Source organism: Molothrus aeneus, chromosome Z (assembly GCF_037042795.1).
Source record: "Molothrus aeneus isolate 106 chromosome Z, BPBGC_Maene_1.0, whole genome shotgun sequence".
NCBI lineage: Eukaryota > Metazoa > Chordata > Aves > Passeriformes > Icteridae > Molothrus > Molothrus aeneus.
Genome location: NC_089680.1, coordinates 29,947,961 through 29,970,234, shown reverse-complemented (window position 1 = coordinate 29,970,234; position 22,274 = coordinate 29,947,961). Strand labels below are relative to the sequence as shown.

General features: G+C 40.2%; 1 protein-coding gene across 3 annotated transcripts in view; it reads right to left on the bottom strand.

Moving 5' to 3' along the window:
* Nucleotides 1-17,758, bottom strand: part of TNPO1 (transportin 1) — a 52,809-nt gene extending 35,051 nt beyond the window's left edge. Inside the window, exons 1-2 of one of the 3 annotated variants that reach the window (XR_010785318.1) lie at nt 17,485-17,662; nt 14,945-15,020 (exon numbers count right to left, since the gene is read on the bottom strand). Coding sequence is in view for 2 of the 3 variants with exons in the window: in XM_066569492.1 (XP_066425589.1) it covers nt 14,945-15,020; nt 17,485-17,589 (181 nt within the window). In the remaining variant the exon portion in view is untranslated. Of the gene's footprint in view, nt 1-14,944; nt 15,021-17,484 lie in introns of all 3 variants that reach the window. The other 2 variants (XM_066569492.1, XM_066569491.1) reach the window with 2 other exon arrangements.
* Nucleotides 17,759-22,274: the final 4,516 nt, after the last annotated feature.

The window sequence follows — 22,274 nt, the reverse complement described above, 5'->3', positions numbered from 1 at the left end:
AGTGCCTTCATAGACTTTTTTATCTTGTCTTTTATGTACATATTTCAGTTATAAAGAAGCATTAGTTAGAATGCTCTGGAACTACAAAGGTATTGATATAGAAACAAACACGTCCTTTAGAATTCAATAACTTTATAAACCAGGAAGCCATCCAATGAATATATATTTGAGACAATTCTACAACTTTACCTACACTATATGATTTAAATACCAACTTCTAAACAACATAAAAAATAAAACTCACTTCACTTGCACAGCTCTACATTTGCCAGCACCTCTTCTGGGAGAAGGAGGGAAAAGAGGGTTTATTATTTTAAATAAAAAACTAAAGATTGTATGAGTGGACAAACTTCTCTCAACCTCACAACTTAGTTGTGAGCCATCACAAGTATTACTATAGTTACTTGGCAAGTCAATCAAGTAATTTTGAGATAGTCTTCAAATTCAAAGTAAAATCCTTACATCAATTCTTGCACCAGTAAAGTATATCAAACTCTGATTGCTTTACATAACTGTCATCCATTGGTAGGTACCCATATCTTAAAGAAATTCAGTCCCTCATAAATTGCTATGATGATTTAAAATTGTGCCTGGGGAGAAAAGAAGCCAAAGGAGTCCTCCTTTAATTTCCACGTTTTAAAACTTTTGCAAACCGCAAAAAAACCCATTATCATTAACAGCCACAGACACCAAACACAGTAGTTACTGTAACTCCTTATCATCCAGCACTATCTTCTTGGTGTGAAGGAAATCAGTGAGAATCAAAGTCTGATTACAATACAGTAGGCTAGTCACTATTAGGATATATTCTAGAATGAAAATATTAAACACTGCATTATGAAAAAACATTAATCCATTAGAATGCCTGGCTACAGCTACAAAAGGGACAAAGCCACAGTTTCAATTTAATCAAGCAGAGATACACACATTATTAAGTTACTTTTGTCAAAACCACATGGATTAGTCAACCAGTTTAGATAAAAATAAAGATCACATGCAGGTGAAACTTCAGGACCATTTTTTTTCTTCACAAACTATTCTATGGTATGCAGAAGTATGATATATCTTTAATGCATTCTTTTAGCCAAGACAACAGAAAAACTATCCTTCATAGGAAGTGATTATTCCACATATCTGCAACAAAGATTCCATGGGATTCATAATGGAAGTGGTATCTCTGACAAATGAAAAAGAAGTAACAAAATGAGGAAGAGAAGAAAAATTTTAAAAAAAGCAAAACCTTTGATAAAGTTTTGATAAGTATCAAAAATTTGAGAGCTGACAAGCAGAAATCACAAAGGACTTTGTGCTAAACAAACACCAACCACTTGAGACAGAGAAGCAGCCCAGAATCTGATATCCAAGCATTAAAATAAAGAAAGACATAACACTGCATCTTAAAGTCTTAGTTTAAGAAAAAAAATTCAGATATGACTGGACAAGGTTATTCATGGAATACAGGCTGTTCAACAACTTAACAGCTACACTGTCAGAAGATAGTAATATAGGTCTGGATGGAATTCTTGCTGTAACACCAAAATTATAGGCAGATGGCTTAAGAGCTGAGTAAGACACCCCTCGGTCTTCATAAATTTTGTGATTAGTTCTGTCAGCCATATGCTTCTCCCATCAAAAAAGCTCACAGTCTTGTCTCCTTTTGTCTCAGTCAACTTGGAAGTATAGAGTTGACAAGAACATATAGTACAAGAAAAAGAAGGAATGTGAAGCAGACCTCTGGCATTTAGTACCATCTTTGGTGCCAAATCAGTTCATCAGTTGAAGATTCCTCTCCCACATTGCCTCACTTTAAAATAAAACCACATAACAATTTCATTTGTTTCTCAGGAAATATTCAATTCTGTTTTAAGATTCTCATACTTGCTCCAAATTTTAGTAACAGACAGAGCAAATGGATGCACAGTCACATTACACAGATTATTTTAGGGTTACTGCAGTGCTTTTAAGAAACAAAGTGTGTCCTCAAACAGCCACATTTCCTCTACCAAGGGTTTGTACAACAAAGATTGTGTATGTGGAAGCAACAAGCTTTTTGTAGCCCACCTGCAAGCCCAGGTAAGCACATGCATGCTTCACCGTGCCTTTTAGAATCATGGAACGATTTGGGTTGGGAGGTACCTTAAAAAGGTTATCTTATCCAACGTCCTCACCATGGGCAAGAACATCTTCAATTAAATCAGGTTGCTCATGGCACCATCCAATTTCACTTGGAATGTTTAAAGGGATAAGGCATTCACTACTTTCTAGGTAACCTGTTCCAGTGTTCTACCACCTGCACTGTAAAAAACGTCTTCCATAAATGTAGTCTAAACCATCCTTCTTTCTTAAAATCATTACACCTTGTCCTATCACAATAGGCCTGGCTTAGAAATTTGTCCCTGTCTTCCCTATAGGCCTTCTTTCCAGTATTGAAAAGCTGCAATAACACCTCTTCAAAGCCTTACTTTTTACATGCTGGACACACATGATTTACACACCAGCTCTCTCAGCCTTTCCTTATTACACAGGTGTTCCAACCCCCTGATGGTCTTTGTGGTCCTCCTCTAGACCTGTTCCACGTCTTTCCTGTGCTGTGCCCCTACTTCCACTGTCTGTGCATTTCCTTCCTGCCCTTGAGTTTAACAAGCAGGTCAAACATAACTTGCTAGGATTGCTAAAAGAACTGAGTGACTGGATTGAGAACATTTTTCCATTCACAAGCTGTGATATAATGATTTATGAGCATGGCTATTATTTTGCTCTGATATCTTGTGATATTGGCAACGTTAGATGTGAGGGTGAGACTTTTTCTAAGGCAGAACTGCCTGTCTGTCAATCTCCATCTTAAAGCTGTAAAGCCTTTTTTAGAAATAAGCTGTCATTCTGTGTTTTAACTATCAATATGGATTTATTATGTACAAATACAAAATGTGTATTGACAATGACTAGTGTCACGGTTGCACACGAAAATTTCTGATGTATTAATAAGACTGACTTAAAAGAGATAAAACTCAAAAAATAAGAATCCCACCAGAACTGTGTAATATGGGAAGCGGAAAATGAACAATTTCTTTTGTCCTAATATATAAGAATACAGCACAAAAACAGCTTCACAAGCTTCCTAGCAGAAAAAAAATCCTGGGTTTTTTTGATACTGGACTATGCCTTAAGTGTAACACTTCTGACATAAATGATTATGGGTACTATCACGTCAGGAGTGGAGTGATGGTATTTCAAAACATTCAGTAATGTCAACACATAAATGACCTTGAAATGTAGTGACTAGACTGAAGTTAATCAGTGTTCTCCATTGACTTATGTGAGTCATGGAAAATAATTTAACTAAATTGCCTAAGCTTAGGAATGTCTGTAAGAGACCAAAACAAACTCGGAAATGTTCTGCTGATACTGACTTTTGCATATTTATTTAATAGTAAGTTATGCTTCTTAAGATGATGGTGTAAATAAAATTGAACTGTGGACAATATGGGAGAAGTACTGAACTGCTTACCAAAAATAAACTTGTTAGTTATTACATTTGAGTCTATGTGGCAACGTTTTGGTAGCAGAGTAGGACCTGCAGAGGTGACTTCTCTGAGAAGCTTCAAGAAGTGTCCCCCAGGTTCCACAGAACAAGTGCCAAATGGTTTCAAGATGGACCTGGCTGCTGGCCAAGGCTGAGCGCATCAGCAATGGTGGGGAAACAGCAGAGGAGGAGGTGGCCACCTCTTCACTCTCAAGATGGGACTTGAGGAAATGGCATGAATCTGAGTCAGGCAAGGTTTAGGTTGGATATCAGGAGAAGGATTTTCACCAAAAGGGTGGCTGAGCACTGGAAGAGGCTCCCCAGGGAAGTGGTCACAGCATCAAGCATGACAGAGTTCAAGAAGCATTTGGGTAACAGTTTCAGGCACACTGTGTGATTCTTGGGATGTCCTGTGCAGGGCTGGCTAGACTCTATGATCCTGACAAGTCCATTCCAATTCAGCATAGTCTATGATTCTCTAATTTAAGAAAGGAAACAAAAAATTACTATGCAAGAACAATTGTAGCCAGAGTAAAGAGAAGTATGAGAATATGTAAGAGAAATAGCCTACAGACATTAAGGTAACTGAAGGAGAGGCAGGAGATGCAGCCCATGGAGGTTTCATGGTGGAGGAGATATCCACCTGCACCCAATGCAGGATCCCACACTAGAGCAGATGGATGTCCAAAGGAGGCTGTGACCCTGTGGGAAGCCTGCACTGGAGCAGTCTGCTCCTGAAGGACTGCACTCCATGAAAGAGATCCACACTGGAGCAGTTTGGCAAGAACTGCAACCTGTTGAAAGGATTCATGTTGTAAAAGCTTGTGGCAGACTTTCTTCTGTGGGAGGGAACCTCTCACTGGAACATGAGGAAAGTATGAGGAGTGCTCCCCCTGAGGTGGAATGAGTGGCAAGAGAGAACATGTGGTGAACTAATAACAACCCCCATTTCCTGTCCCCCTGCATCACTGGGGGAGAGGAGGTAGAGAAAAGTGGGAGTAAAGTTAGGCTCTGGTGGAAGGAAGGTGGTTTTAAGATTTGGCTTTATTTGTCAAAACCCTAATCTGATTTGACTGGTCAGAGAGAAAATTATTTCCCCAAGCCTGTGACAGTAATCAGCAAATGATCTCTCCCTGCCCTCATCTCAATCCAGGGACTTTTGTTATATTCTCTCTCCCATGTCCAGATGAGATGGGGAAATACAGAGCAGCTTTGGCAGGGATCTGGCATCCAGCCAGGTCAACCCACTACAATTAATTTTGGAAGGTTTTGTATTCTAACTAATATTTACCACATGTCAATCAAAATGCCAAATTCTGTATACCTCTACAGACTTACAAAACAAAAAAAAAAGGTTAAAGAACTAATCTTCTGGTTTCACTTCTACTTTCAGCTTGTCTATCAATAATCTCCACAACCTGGCTGAAGTCTCGTGTTGCCTCCTGATCCAGCAGCTAAACCACTCCCAGAATTCCATCAAGAGCACAATAATTATTATTAAAAAATTGGCATTTAGCATGGTGAGAACATGATTCACTGAAAGGTCCTAAACCATACAACAAATGCAAGACAATGCTGTAGTTTAAGAACATTACATTCAAAAGTAATGTCATGTCTCTGGCATTTACTTTTTGAGGGTGAGGAGGAAGATGACAACATGGACTTTTGTGCTTAGTCAAGTGCACAGGAAAAGGAAACTATGACATTCCCAATGGAACTTGCTTAGACAGCACCTGGCAGTGAATGAATACAGATTTAGAGTCATTAATCTATCTGAAGAAACTGCCTTGTCAGATGAGTAGAGGTTTTGGCACTCTCTGAATATATCAAAGGTGAATCTTTAAAGTATGTGCTAATCTGTTATTTGAATAGCTGTTGGTACACAAGGATTACCTGAATGAGTAAACTAAGACTGTGTTATCAAAAAGAGTAATTCAGAATTGTATTCAAACCGCTGAGTATTGGGAAACACAAAATACAGGATACAACATTGGTGTTGTACAGGGTGCCGCACAGTAGAAATTTTGATTAGTTTTCCTTCTGTCTATATCCTATAGGTATAGTTTAAGAGAAAATTGTGTGGTAGCATACAAGTGTAAATGTTCTAAGGCCATACTGCTTTGTTTCTCTGATACCCTTACCAGCCAGTAAAGCTTCTTCTCCTAATGAAAGGATTTAATGAAAGGAAAACCTTCTCCTGTTTATTTACTAAGTCTGTACTCAATGTGCTTCCTTTTTTTTTTTTTTCTTCTTCCCTTCATTCTGGCTGACTTTTCTGAACATTATCATCAGACATTTAATTAGAAATACAAGGTTACACTCTGGTTAACATCAGAACATAGGTTTGGCACAACTGGAGGTGTTCTTCCTAAGCAGATGTGTATCTAGCTAAAATAGGAAAATACACTTTCATACATTTAACATTTCATTATTGTTATGATTTTAGGACCTTAGATTTTTTTTTAATTTTGCTACACAAGAGTTCTTACCAGGAAGGTTAAGAATACAGTGAAAATGAGACTTATCTGAGATGCTTTGCTGGGTGACCATGCTGCTCTTCTGAGCAGTTATAAATCCATCTTTTCAGTTTTCAGTTTTCAGTCTCTTCAGTTTTCAGTTTCCACCTATGACTTCATCAGTCATGCCTTCTTTATAGGGGAATGAACATGTGGAAAACTGGGAGCGCTTATCATTTTGCAATGTTCAAAGCTCCTGAGACTTACAGCTTGCCAGTCAGAATTTTCTCTGATCAGTAGTATATCTACTGATTCAGAGAAAAACATCCATCACTTGAAGTTATGTGAATGCTTTTTCCTTGGAGATATCAAACTAAAAATTTGTCCTGTTGAATTTACACTTGCTTGAAGTGCCAGTGTGTGACAATTTAGATGAAGCAGACAACTGCTATAGCGCAAAGGAGTTATCAACCCCCTACACAGTCTAAGTGCAAACTACAGTCATTGTCACCTGGGATTGAGTGCTCCCTTAGCAGATTTGAAGATGACAAAGCTGAGCAGTGCAGCTGAACAGCGCAAAACAGAAGGAAGGGATGCCATTCAGAGGGACCTGGACAAGCTTGAGAAATGAGTCCATGAGAATCTCATGAAGTTCAACAAGTCCAAGGGGAGGTGCTGCCCCTAGGTCAGTGCAATCCTAGATGAGTACAGACTGGGAGAAGAAACCAGTGAGAGCACAGGACTAGAGGATGAAAAGCTGGACATGAGCCAATGTTTGCTTACAGGCCAGAAAGCCAACCACATCCTGGGCTGCATCTAAAGCAGTGTGGCCAGCAGGGTGAGGGAGGGGATTCTGCCTCTACTCTGTGCTGATGAGTCCCCCCCCTTCAGTGCTGCATCAGCTCTGCTGTCTCCAGCACAGGAAGGACAATGACCTGTTGGAGCAAGTCCAGAGGAGGGCCACAAAGATGAGCAGAGGGCTGGAACATCTCTCTTGTGAAGACAGCCTGAGACCTGGGGTTGTAAAGCCTGGAGGAGAGAACACGTTGGGGAGACCTCAATTGCTGCCTCTCAGCAGAGAGAGTGACTTTTTTCACTGACAGATAGTGGTAAGACAAGGGAGAATATTTTTGAACTAAAAGAGGAGAGATTTAGATTAGATGTTAGGAAGAAATGCTTTACTCAGTGGGTGATGAGGAAAAAGAACAGGTTGCCCAGAGAAGTAGTGGATGCCTCATCCCTGAAATTTTTCAAGGGTTAGATAGGGCCCTGAGTAATCTGACATAGTGGGTGGCATCCCTGCCCATGGCAGGGGAGATGTAATTAATCTTTACTGTCCCTTTCAACCAAAACTACTGTATCATTCTTTGATGATTATGTAGCTCTGTCAGGGCACAGTTGCTCCTGAATGCCCATTGAAAGCAGATGGCCTGAGTTCATGGGGGTTCTAAAGAATGTGTATTATATTATTACAGAAGGAGAAGAAAGGAGTTTAAAATGTTTTGCAAAAGCCGTAGAAATGCTTATCCTATTACTGGTATTAGCATGAAACTGTGGTGTCTAGATGTGCCCTTTCTATGGACAGTAAAGATACTCAATTCTGGAGCTGATAAAACATACTGTGGATGCTATTATTTGTAGTATTAAAAGTATTTTGTTTTTTTTCTTCTAGGTTCCACTCTCTTGTGACATTAAAGGAAAGATGTTTAACTTGTACATGAACAGTGGTAATGGGCACTCCTTTACTAAAACAGATTTGGTATTATAAAATGGTTCACTATCCAACTGCATCTGGCCCAGCACTGCAAGACAACATACATGCTAGAAGCTTTATCATCCCAATGCTTAACAGTAAGTATGCTTTCTAAAAATCTAGAAAGAGGTGGTGATATTGCTTCCAAAGTGCCTAAATCAGACACCAGCATACAGCCTTTCAAATAGGAGGCACCTCTGAACTGCATTGAATCGAACACTGCTTGGTGTTGGTTTGAACAGAATTCTTTTAGAAATACCGGCAACACTTTGGCTTTCTACAGGAAAACAACCCATAGGAATGCTTGATACTGGCATTTTAAGTACATTTAGGCTTGATGTAAAAAAACAACCAAACATCACTGAGTATGAGAGTTTACTTTTTAAAATAGCATATAAAGAAATAATCATTGCAGCCTGTAAAGAAACATTAAGGAAAGGTTTGAAACAGCTGATTAAATACCTCCATCTTACACCTAAAGATTTATTTTAAGGCAAAAACAGATCTTATCCATGACTACTTGAACTTCAGACAATGACATAGCAATTCTTTCCTTCTATGGCCTTCAGGAACAAGGAAAGAAATAACAATGGAGATTTCATATTCTCGATTATGGATGTTTAAAGTAAAGAGCTCCAGGAAACTGTCCCTGAAGCACTGAATCACATAACAAATCCACAATCAAATTCAGTTTCTTTCAAAACTCAAAATAAATAATCTGTGAGGAGAAGACTTTACTTAAACCTGCACTACAAAATCCCTAAAGAAGCACGGAAAGGAATAATTAGTGAGCACATTGGGAAAAGCCATGGAATTTTTACTAACCTTACAAAATTAATTATATGATAGTACGTATACTAAGTAAGTCTGCTGATGATACTAAACTGGGAGGAGCTGCTGGCTTCTTCAAAGGCGGAAAGGCCCTGCAGAGACCTCAATAAACTGGAGGGCTGGACAATGACCAACAGTATGAAGTTCTAACGAGTTGCTGGATTCTGCAGCTGCAGATGGGGCAACCTTGGATGTGCAGGCAGACTGGGGAATGAGATGCTGGAAAGCAGTGCCACAGAGAGGGACCAGTGGGTCCTGGTCAATGGCAAGTTGAACATGGTCAGCAGTGCCCTGGCAGCCAGGAGGGCCACCCGTGTCCTGGGGGCATCAGGCCCAGCATGGCCAGCCGGGCAAGGGAGGGGATTGTCCTACTGTGCTCTGCACTGGGGCAGCCTCACCTCCAGTGCTGGGGGCAGCTCTGGGTGCCACAATAGCCTCATGCAAGGCTAGAGAGTGTCCAAAGGAGCACCACGAGGATGCTGAAGAGCCTTGAGGGGAAGCCCTACGAGGAGCAGCTGAGGTCACCTGGTCTGTTCAGCCTGGAGGACACTGAGGGGAGACCTCATTGCAGCCTACATCTTGTTCTGGTGAGGGGAAGAGGATGGACAGGCACTGATCTCTTCTCTGTGGTGACCAGTGACAGGACCCACAGGAATGGCCTGAAGTTGTGTCAGGGGAGGTTTAGGTTGGATATCAGGAAAAGGTTCTTCACCCAGAGGGTGTCTGAGCACTGGTAGAGGCTCCCCAGAAAGTGGTCACAGCACCAAGCCTGACAGAGTTCAAGAAGCGTTTGGGCAATGCTCTGAGGCACATGGTGTGACTATTGGGGGTATTCTGTGCATAGGAGAATACAGGAGTTGGACTTGTGACTTTGTGAATGTGTCCCGTCCCACTCAGGATATTCCATGATTCTACTCTTTCCCTTTTAGGCAACTCAACTATTATATTTATGCACTCATTAGCAGAAATTAGTCTTTTCATAATTCTTCATATATCTGAACTTCAGAGAATACTTTGCTGTTTAGTATGACATCATACAGAGTATGCAGCATTTTAAACTGTAAAGGCAGATTAATCTGACTTGATTTCTGAATGGCAATGCAATCCGTTTCACTGCTTGACAATTATTTTTAATAGTGATATGTAGAGTGATTGTAATGGAGGGAAGTGGTAGGTGAAGGGAGCTTCTGTTTTAATTTAACAACTAAAACTCATGAATCACTTTTCTGGATTAATCCTTCTCAAAGTTATCTTCTTGAAATGGGTAACTGGCAAATCTACATGTAATCTCACATCACAGTCTTTTTCTTGCTTAGCCACAATTACCTTTCAATATGCCAAGAAAGATCCTAATGGAATGGATTCATGAAAACTGCTCTCTGGATCAAGTTTAAATTTAAAGATTCAGCAGAAAACATTCACATCAAACTCACATGAACATTTCAGAGTTCAGTAATATCTGATAAAAAGCCATTTTGAATTATATGTGCAAAACTAGATTAATTATTAGTGTCATGATTACCAGAACATAAATTACTATCTGTAAAAGCTCTGTTGAAACAAAAACTAGGGGGAGGGAGGGGAGAGAGTAGGGTGGGGACAGGACCTGTCTCCATGGTAATGTTCCAGATCAAAGTACTCTGATTGACTAGATCATCACATGAACAAGACCAAGAACTGCAGAGACCATGTTCTCCTGTCTTCAACTGGTTTATAAAAATCTGAAGTATTTTGGAAATAAGCTCAAAAGACCATTCTTAAAGCCTGTGACAAAAACAGCACTAAAGCAGTGTTCTCAGTTTCAGCTCATTCACCTTCAGAGTAAAAGATCATTTTAAGGACTCTGATCCTTGACTGCAATAGCCATACACCACTGACTGTGACCAATCAATCCATGCAGATAACACTCTGCGGAGAATAAATACTAGAGTTCCCATGTTTGGATGGGGTGAAAAGTCAGTCACTAAAGCACCTTCACAAGATCACAGTTGTGCAACTGCAACAGAATAGACAACTGCAGTTTTACAAGCCAGCAGAAATTATCAGGACCATGATGCATTTCTCTCTATATTTTCCCATTACTGTAAGTACCTGCTGAGAGCCCAGCAGACAAGGAGGGGAGGTGAATGCAGAACTTTATAGAAATAATGCAAAACTAAACATGTTACATTAAATAACAGTGGACATCATCTTTTCATAGTTTAGTGCAAGCCACATCCATCTCCCATTCCCAAAGTTCAGAATGTTGTCTGAAATAAAATTGTGGTGTAATTCTGGACTGAAACTAAGCAAAAAAACACCAGGAAACTGATGTAGTTGTCCTACAACAGGACAATGCAAATTAAGAAGGATGCTATTTCTGTCTATTTTGGAGTAGAAGGAGAAAGAAATATCTTACAGATCTTGATTTAGAAAAGGCATAAACAAAGCAAGTTTTCATATAGGCACCTTTGGAAATTTCATTGCAGTCAGCATCATTGCAGTCAGCAAGGTCTGAAACAAACTCAGTACTTCTGCTTGCAGCATGAATTGTCCATATTATGACATCTAGAGGTTCTGACCTGCCTCAGGCTTCATATATCTTGGAGAACTACCTCAGCACACCTTAGGCAGAGACTAGAACAGGCCTCAGCAAGACAGCAAAGAGGCTGAAATTAGGAAAATACATTCTCATACTTTCCTTCAAAGAAACATACCTGGACTAGGGATGCAATAATGCAAACAAGGAAAGGGGGATATAGGTGCATGACTTGGATCAAAGATGGGAAGCTGCAGTTAAATGAAAAAAGCAACAAGCAGAACTGATGCTTCCATGTAGCACTGGACTGTTTCAGTCAAATACACAAAACCCAGAAAATTATCTGAGAAGCAACATGCACACAACACTCCAGAAAACAAATTATTAACAGAATACAGAAGACTAGAGGATTCTGAGCTCACCTCAGACGACACTAGAAGAACACAACCACAAACCCAACACTAAGGACAGGACAGTGTTACTACATTACCTGTGAGGTTTTTTACCTTCCAGTCCAAGAAGGAACAACTAGACTCACAGTGCCTACACGTAATATCTTCATTTACAGATAAATTAACAAAACAATTATTTTTTTCATTCAGACTACTTTTCAGTTAATCTGGACTCCATCTTACCTAGCTAAGGAAGATCTCTAAGCAACATACTTCGTGGGAACTACACTCTAGAGATCTACATGTTAAATTTTAATGGCTTGGGATCTTATTTTATTTCATCACCCTGCCCACTGTCTAACTGAATGCTGTTTCCTTAACAAGTTTTATATTGTGATATTTTTAACACTGGGGTTCATTCAGATTCCCAACTCTATCTTTAGAAATGCACATTAATTTTAAAATAATCAAAACAAACAAACCAACCCTCAACAAAAACAAGAAAGTCCCAAATGACAAAAAACCAAACAAAAGCCCCACAAACAACCAAAACCAAAACAAAAAAAAAACAACCCCAAAAAAACAATCAACCAAACCCAAAAAAACAAGAAGAAAAAATGAAGTACTTAAACCTTGGGCTATATGCTGTAGCAGCAAAGTACACCACGCATTTTCACTGATGAAATGGCAGCAGGGCATTCCTGCTTCCAGGAAGACCCAAGCTTAACAAGCTTTGACAGGGCCCAGAAAAATTTAAAAACAAAGCCAAGAAAACCCCTATTTACATGTAGGATTATCACAATAGGTCTTAAACCAGTAAGTCATAAGCATTCAGAAAAAGAAGCTTGATGGAACTGTAGCTAGAGGAAAAGAAGGTAACAGTTTTTTTTTCAACTGAATAGTAACAGTGCTAAAATAAAGCAAATTTCCTACACAGAAGGTTTACCTTAGTATCTTAAAGGCAGGGCTCAGTGAAAGCCAGTTTTGTAAATGAAGGGTTGTAGAAGTTTTCTTGCAAAGTTAATTGTCCACAGAGGTCTAAGACTCAGGTCAAAGACAAACCAATCTTCACTGCAGTAGAACGATACCATTCACTGAAGTAGAATGATACTATTTAACACACATTTCAACTAACCAAATGACAGAATTCCCACATTCAGGAGCTGTCACCTAAATGTATCCTTAAGCACTATTTTCTCAGCAGAAGTTTCAACAGTAGCAAAAATTGAATCAAATCTCAGTTCCATCTGCTACCAAGCCAAGATCTTTTTCTCGTGGACTATGAAAATACCGTAATTTTTATTGAAAAAGCTGTCAAATATGTTATAAGCCTATTTTCATTGCTCCTTCTGCTGGAATAGTATGGACACAATAAAAACATAAACTTCTAACAGTATGAATTACCATGCTTTGGTCTGTGGCAAGGCTGTAGAGACAGACAGCCAACAGAACTGCTTCAGGAGGGAAGAAAACAGAATGCTTTCTCAGTCGTACTGAAGTCAGCTATCTACTGGGATGACTCTGTCCAAGTATTACAGCTGCTGACCAGCAGTTCTAAGTCTCATTACCTTACTTGAGCCTGAGGGAAGGTGAAGGGCTGTTGGTTGGATTCAAAGCAAATCCAATCAAGAGTCTCCTGCTATTCTTCATTAGTCCTACTTAAGCAAGGCAACGGAATTCAAATATTTAGAATTTAGCAAACACTATGAAAAACACCAACCAGACTTGGTTACGATACCTTCAAATTTTGCAAATTTCCAGAAATAGAGATACGAAGGTAAAAAATAGTTGCTTTGGACAAAAGGTTATGATTCTAAAAATGTCACGATGCTGGACAAGGGCATCACCAGAGTAAGAGATGTTCTCCAACAGTCTCACAATATACCTGATGTATTTGTGAGAGATATCAGTGCAATTTGATCCAAAACACTGCTCCCTGGAAGTTAACTTGCTACTTCTTCCCAGCTTGCTTGGCCTCTCAACCTGCTGCAACCTGCTGTTTTCCCCTCAGATAAAACAGCTTTACACTCCATAACAGCCCCTACTCTTTATCAAATTCTACATTGGTCGATGTGATTAAACATAAGGAAGAGAAAATATGACTACAGAATAACCAAAATAGTTCTGTTCGGAAGGTAGATTTTGACACACCACTAAACACCAAATATCTATGACAATCTAGAACCTCAGGCTCAAATGGTGAATGAAGAAAGAGAAATCAGGAAGTTGTGTAAGTGTCAGAAAACAAATTCATGGACAAAAAGAAAAAGTGAAACATCCTTCTTGTCACATCCTTTGTACAGATTCCATGTCCCACTACTGGAACTGCTTTGCTTTAAATTTTTCTGGTAATGGTATAAAGGACATGGTATCTACACTGGCACCGTATTCAAAGATACCTTATCCTGGCTGACTCAAGTCTTGAAAATGCTCTCAGACTTAAGAGACTTTACAGATTACTAGGTGACTTCCTACACAGAACACACAAAAGCACTTAGATATACTCTAGTCTTGAAACAGGAAAATATACTTTCATACTCTGTTTTCCTCCTCCTGAAGCAAGGTGATACAATGAAAACAGTACTTAAAATGTAGACAAACATTCTTGACAATTCTTTGAACATTACAGGGCCACACATAAGTAAAATCTAATTCAAAGGGAAAAAGCAAGCATTCACAAAGATGTGAAACATCAAGTGGCAGAAAAAGCACTAGTAGCAGAACACTAAAGGAAAAAAACCTAGAAAACTACCCGAACAACCAAACACAATTACAAACACATGTAAAGAAACAGATGTGCTAAAGCAGACCTTTAAACAAATTTTCCTTTCTCTGTCAAAGACACCTCAAAACAATAGCTGTAGTCCACTGAGAAGACAATCTTTCACACACCCTGAACACAAAGTAATTGGCTGAATTTACCAACTGGTAAAGGCTATAAACTATGTCATATACAGTGTGTACTGTAATGTCCATAACAATAGAACAACATGATTGATTTCTAACTTTTTTTTACTACAAGTAAATCTTCAGAATGACAATTATGACAGACATCTTTGGACAACTCTAAATATGTAGTCTTCAAAGTATTTAGCAGTCCCCTTACTACAGAGATAATTATCATAATTGAACTTAGCAGTATGTTTAGAATGTATATAGTCATGATTCACCACAGTTATTCCACAACTTTACTGCAGTCCAATAGAGGCATAATGCTCTAACATTCTCAGAAGATTTCATGGGCCATTTAGAATGGATTTCATTCTAAGGCTGATACTGCAAGTACTAATAAGTTATCAGATTTTTTTCCCCACAAAGACCACTGAGTGCACTGAATTCTACATGACTATAGACAGGTCAACCAATCAGGAAGCTGACTAGAGCCAGCTCTTTCTTTCTTTGAAGCAAAACAATAAATTTCTTTTTGAAAGCCAAAAAATTAAAATAAAAGTCACTATCTCAAGAACTTACCTTCAGACTTCAACTTTGTAAGAACAAAAATCAGATAGTTGTTGAAATCTGGATACTGATTAAGTTGTTCTAGTTTCTGAAGAGAAAAACTGTTAAGGAAAGTTGAATCTTTACATACAATATTTACAGCTTTCTGGACACAATGACTGAATTGATGTAGCAGTACATAACAAATATAACAATCAGCTGTGACTATAAGCTCATGACATACAGAGTATGAACAACCTAAAAACAGCTTCTGTAATTTTCTCACTGAAGCAATAGCTTTTAGTTATGGGGAAGTCTAAAGTAATCCATGGGCAGACATAAAAATTAACAGATCCTTAAAGATATCTGTAAAGCTGTATCACTGGAACAGACAGCTCAACATTACCAACAACTGTGTAGTCAAATGGATCAAAATGTAACAGAATGGAGAAGAAAGAACAAAAAGAGCGGTATTTAAGAGAAACTTAATGAGAAAACACTTAATTGGTCTATGAAATTAAGACTACTTCTTGGACCAATTTTCTTAGCAACTTCTTCACCCACTTAACTTTTTTCATTCCATGAAACATACAATAAATTAAACTGAAAAATATCTGAAACCATACTAATTTATAACTTTATTAACAAAGGGTTTTAGCTTATGTATCCTTCCCACTTCATTGCATTTGACACCTGAACACCCAAGTGTGCTAAACAGCATCATAAAGAAACAGCATTGCAGAATAAATGCACAACTTTTTTGATTTTTTCTACAAAAAATTATGGACTAAGTACTTTAAATTTGAAACCATTAATCACAACCCCACTTGGACATGGTATTAAACAGCATCCTAGAACACAACAGACATCATAATTCCTTTCTTTTTGTGTGTGGAACCTTTACACACAGACACACACACAAAGCCTTCTACCTCTAACCTTTACTAGCCAACATCAACACAGCAGGGAGTTTTCACTATCACTTAAAAAGAATTTCAAGCATCAGTTGAAAGGACTTTTGTTCAGTTAAGTTCTATACATCATCAAGACAGACAGCATCACTTATACTGCCCATCATGCATATATGATGCTATAGCTCAATAACCAAACAAGATGTAATTAAATTATTTGAAGCAAAGCTTTAAAGTGTAATTTTACACTAAAGCTACATTATAAACATTGTTCCTATAAACTTTGATATGTTAAATACTAAAGAGCATCAGTTTAAGCTTGGGGCATTATCAGAAGACTACTTCCTTAGACTCTAGGATTTTTCAAAGAAAGCAATCATACTTTAAAAATTTAGAACACAGCTGAAAGAACAAGATGATCAAGATGCAATTGACCTTCACTTTTCAGACAGGAGCAGAAACCTTCCTGACAGTCACTGCATTTGCTACAAAAGTCTAGAAGTGGAGCAAATTTGGCTTAAATCTAAACTCTTAATATAAATATATACAGACACACATATGTTCTTACCTACTTAAATAAACTCTGTTGCCTTCTGTGGAGACCTTCAAGAAAATGCCTTAAATAAAAAGAGATCCAGGTAACAAAACTCCTCATAGAATTTCAGCACTTCTATAAATTTCATAGCACTTATGGCTAGTGCAAGGAGCAGGAAACAATAGATGAGGCCTTTATTTTTTAAGGCCTATACTTCTATCAGTCTTAATTTAAGGTTTTGCTTTCTCAATCCTTACTTCTTAAAACCTTGGTATTCACTACTTCTACAATGAAGAGTAACCAGCAGGGAGGGGTGGGGGGGAGGGCCGCGGTGGGAAGGGGAAGAGGAGGGATGGGAGTGAAAAAACATCAATCCACAACACCAAATCAAAGCAGTACAAGAAGCTACGTACTGTAGAGCTCCTAATTTTCGTGAATTTTAAAGAGCCGAGTTTCAAGATCAAGCTTACAGACAAATAAAAACATCCTGACCACGCACCAAAATGCGCAGTGTCAGAACCAGCAGGCCCACGAGGGCGCGCAGGCAGCGGCTCTGCCAGCGGCACTACCCCCACCAGCTACGGCTTTCACCTCGAATCCCGGCCCCAGATTACTTCGAGAGGCCCCAGCTCGCCCCCTCTCTGCCGCGGGGACAGCAGGCACACCCCCCGGGGCACTCCCGGCCCCCTCGGCGGGACCCGCCGGGCCGAGGGCCCCGTTCCCGCCTGGCCGCCCTGGGGGCTGGGCGGGGGAACCCGAAAGAGCGGCGGATATCGGCGGAGACGCGCCCGCTTTGAAAATAAATAAATAAATTTGAAAAAAGGCCCCCTATGGTCAAACCCAAAGCGGCCCTTGTCTCTGGACTAGCAACAGGTGCCCAGTGCCCGCCGGGTGAAGGCGGCCCCGCGGCCCACAGGCCGCCTCGGCGGTTCAAACGCCGCGCCACGGCTGCCCGCTCCGGCCAGGGCTCGGCCTCCCGTGTTGCGGCGGCTCCCTGGCCGGGCCGAGCCGGGCAGGCCCAGCTGCCGCAGCGCCGGCCCCGCTGCCGCGCAGGCCACGCTCCCCCCGCCCGCCCGCGGCCGCCCCCGGCCCACTCTCGGGGCCCCGCCAGCCTCGGCCAAGGATACTTGTTGCACGGCTCTCTGCGTGGTGGTGTCCGGGGACTGGGACTCCTTGAGCAGCTGCAGGATCTGCTGGAGCCCCTGCTCGTCGGGCTTCCACTCGTACTCCATCTTGGCTGTCTGGAAAACAGCAGACAACAGGCGGCCGCGGTTGGCGGCGCGGCAGGGCCCGAGCGGGGGCGGGCGGAGATGAAGGAAGGCCGGGCCAGGGAAGGGGCGCGGCAGTGCCCGCTCCGCTCCGGCTCTCGTGCCCCCACGCACCCCAGCAGCCGCTGGAGAGACGCAGGACACCGACCTGCTCCCGCTGCTTCCGCGCTGAGCAGAGACTGAGTCACGACGAATTTGTGATCCGGCCCGAAGAGCCGCCTCGCGTCCTGCTGGGTCCTAGCGCCGAGCACGGCTCCGCCCGCCCGGGCCGCCTCGGGGCCGCCGGCGCCGCCGTCCGCCTTTCCCCAGTGCGTCCCACACTGCCAGGGGCCTGCGGGCGACAGAACGCGAGCACCTCAATACTGGCTGACGGGAAACGGGGAGCCCACGCCGCCCACCCGAGAACAGACAGAAACCTCCAGCGAACGGGACAGGCGAGGAGCGGAGGGACGCCCCGGGCCCGGCCCAGGCCCCTGGGATAGCGCCCGGCAACGAGTGCGAGGCTCCCGCCTTGCCACGGAAGAGATGTGCGGGCGCGAAATCAGAGCCCGGGGTCAGGAACGTGGTACCTGCTGCACATCTACGTCATTTGGCTGAGCGCTGAGCAGATCTCAGAGGTTCCCAATTCCCCATGTAAAGAGGGAAAAGGACAAAGTACGCATGGAAGTAGGGGGAGGTTGGGGTGTGCAAACTCCACAGAAACTGCTTTGAATATCCACTGTATCTTAAACTTTGACCCAAAAAATATCACGGGAGATCTCGAGTTAAAATTGATAATTTAGATACATATGTATATATGTAAAATATGCATTACACATGTATGTATGCAGTTATTTTTATGTAATATACTAACAGAATAATACATGCTGTTTAAAACTGGTCTAAAACGTGAAAGTGAAAGACAGTAATTCCCTGGTTTTTACAACCTTACTGTTAGCCACTGTGTAAGCACCTCACTTGACATGAAAACTAGTTTCTGCTGCAGTACAGAACTCAGTTGAAACATTACAATCTCAGCTGTAATAACTGTTGAGAGGCATTGAGGACAGGGAACAATACTGATTCCTAAAGGTGCATCCCAGATAATTTGCTGCATGCCTCTTTGTCTCACCTCCCCAACACTGACTGTCCAGTCCAAGGTTCTAAGAAGTGTCCTTAGCTAACTTTTCTTCTATTACTATGTGATGATATTATTGAAGGAGACAAAATCAGTATTGCAACTAGCGCTGTAGTTATCACAGGACTTTCTGTGAGACAACAAAAGCTGAGCACCTCTTGAGAGTTTGCAGTACCTAAAGATGAAGTCAGTAAGGCAGGTACATAAAGACATGCCACTACTTAGTAGGAAAGAATAGGCACAAGATTTACATGAGATTTTTCTGATCAGGGTGAATCTCCACTCATTTTCCTCCAATATAGGAACATGTCAAAACAAAAGGTTTTTGATACAGACCATTAAAACTGATGTTAATGGCTCCCACTGTATGGGCAGGAGAGATCTTTCTGGGATGTGTGCATAGCTGGAATAGATGAAAGCTGAAGTCCAACAAATCAGGAAAGAGCTAATGTGGGCCTCATTCACCTAACTGTGCCTTAGAAGTAAGGTTGTAGAAACTTGATGTTTCTTTGAGACTTCTCCCACATCTGTCAAGTTTGTTTGAACTTGATTAGAGCTTCAAAAGTTACTATTCAGAAATTTTGACACAAGGATTATATCTGTCTAATATTATCTGGAAACCAAGCGTGCTAAAGAAGAACAACATTAAAGACAGGAAACAAGGGAAAGAAAGGAAGATTGAGAGACAGAACAGGAAGGAGCAGGGAGAGAGAGAAGCATGACATGGATCCATAGCCAAGAAGAAGATAAGTTTCCTTTCCAAGAATGTAACTAGAATTCAGTCCTGGTAAGAATTTCCACTTCAGCAGTGGAAAGGACAGAAAAAAGCCTACAAATTGAAGTATGAATGGGAGCCTCTACAGAAGACATCTAGTGGAGATGTCTAAGTGCTTTACATGACCATCCTCCAAGACAGGTTAGAATAATTTATGAGACATTATCAAGATGAGAAGGTATTCTGCAAGATGAGGTGTCTCTTTCAGCTTCTATATATGAAACCTGTATGAAACCTGAGGAGGAACCTATCTCTAGTCCTCCAAATTATGTAAGGAAGCAGAAATCAAAATAATTTTACTGGGACAAGGAAAAAACCTTTGGGTTGAAAGCATTACAGAAAAAAAAAAGAGAAAATTGTTTATTTCTGTATTGCATTTATATATCTGTATGCTATGCCTTTTTTGTTTTCTACTACCTGTTTTCCCCAAGCAAAAATCTTCTTGTATAGAAAGGAAATCAGAATCAATGTTAAACAAAGTACCCAAGGCATGAATGCTGCCCTCCAAAACACAGCCTGGTTCATCCCACTTGATCAGCAAAATGCAGCAGAATTAAATTTGACACAATTAATCTACATAATTTTAAGATTAAGATTTAAGAAGCTCTCTGAAGAGAGAAGCCTTATAAATGCTGAGGAATATTTGATTTCTCTGTTATCCAGACTCCAGATGTCATGCACTAGCCATAATCCACTATTATCACAATGTGTAATACTGAAAACAAACTAACAAAACAATTACATGCCCAAACACCTATATCTTTAAGATATTTATCTCTTCACAGACCTTGCAATTTTCTACTTAAGTGTCCACAAAAAGCCTATACAATTTATTTTCTTCTGTTTTCTTGACCTCTTCCATTTCCCTCCCAGAATTCCCCATTAAGGCTGAAATGACACATACCTGGCATACAAGGAAACAAAAGAAATGGCTACAATATGTACTGCTGCTAAATTATTCAAAATCCAGGTTTTCTTAGAGTAGTAGCTGGGAATGCATGAGATAGGCTTTGATTCTTGCTTCTTCCCAAGGTGATTAACCCAACTTTTTTCTGCAAAGTCTCCTTACCATCACATTGGAATGCATTTGGTTCTAGGTCTTTAATCTCTCCTGCTGCTTTTCATTATGTTATAAACAGATGCTAACAGGAACTTGGATTAGAATCTGGTTTCTGATCAGCAACATGTATTAATTGACACTCAAAACACATACAGACAGAACAAATAGGAGATTCATAATAGAATACCCATCCCATCCCTCCATAGTCTCAGTGTACTTACAAAAGAAACCAGAAACTGGTGCAAATCCCTCCCAACAATCAACCAGAAAATAGACTGAGGTCTGCAGTTCTAGGAAGATGTCCCATCCCTCAAATGACATCGATTCCAATCTGTACATTTGGAAACTACAACTTTTCACTGCCAGTGGTTTTGAAACTAGTTTCAAGTAATTATTCTCTAATAAAAATTAATTCTCAAAACAGTCCTAATTTCAGAACTGTTAGACAGTTTCAGCCTCTTAATCCTTTAGAAAATTTTTCCCATTCTTTAGTTTTATTCCATTGGTAATATTAGAATCTTTTTAAAAATTTTGAGAGAATTCTAATAGCATTCTTTTTGGCATAAAATTCAGACACTGTAAGCCATAATATTGGTATTTAATAATGGTAATCAATCATTCAATCAATTGCTAAAATTCAGCCTTCTGAATTTCCACACAAACTGCTTATAGTGTTTTTCTGCAAAGGACTATATGCACCAAGGAAATAACACATATTCCATAATAGCTTTCTGTGTAAACCCTCTTATGTCAAGCTAAGAGTGATGTAGATTAAGAAAAGCAGAAAAAAAGCTCTCATAACACAGAATAAATGTGTTTATGTGAAGGAGCTCATGCAGAATAGCTACTGCTATACTATTTTGCAATGCTTTGTGCCTGGAGACATGCCCTAAGCTTTCACTTCAGAAGAATACTGGTAGTCCTCACATCCAACATATCAAATAAGCATCCATTCTGAAACATTTGATGCAGTCTGAGTTCAGCTGTATGATACAAGATTAACATTTATTACACAATTAATTTGAATAGTCTTAGCAAGAAGACAGTTTGACCCTATGAAGCACACCAGAGGGGTTACTAAGGAGATGCTATGAAGACAGTTTGAAAGGATTTTGTGTGCCTCACTGAAATGTCTATGAAATTAATTTTCTACTTTTCCAGGGCTGATTGGTTATGATACAAGGATTGTTTTAAACAGAAACAAAGCAAACTTTAGAAAAATATCTTTAAGATGAAGTCTCAACATTACTTTAATTTGTGTTGTATAAAAATCAGAGACAGAAGAGGCTGTAGGCTTACTGTTTTCTAATGCAACACTAAGCAATTCCACTACTGCAAGTGTAATTCTGTTGAAGGTAGAACTTTGTGGTTAAGACTAGCACAAAGGGTATTAACTTGTCAAATGGAGTGGAATCTCTTCCTCGTAACTAAGGTTGAGAAAAACCCCTCATTTTTAAGAGCTCTTCAATGTCACACTGGATGATAAAAGACCAAGAGGAAAATCACCTAGCAGAAGATTAACCAAATTCAACTTGATGCATCATATAATCATAAGCCTTGGTCTAAAGAAAAAAGTTTTGTGAAATGTACCAAACTAAGAATGTGCTTCATTGGTAGGATTAAGACTACCTTAAAAAATAACTTTTTTATTATCTATAGACAGAATTTCTTCTACCTCTGAGGAGCAATTCGACAAC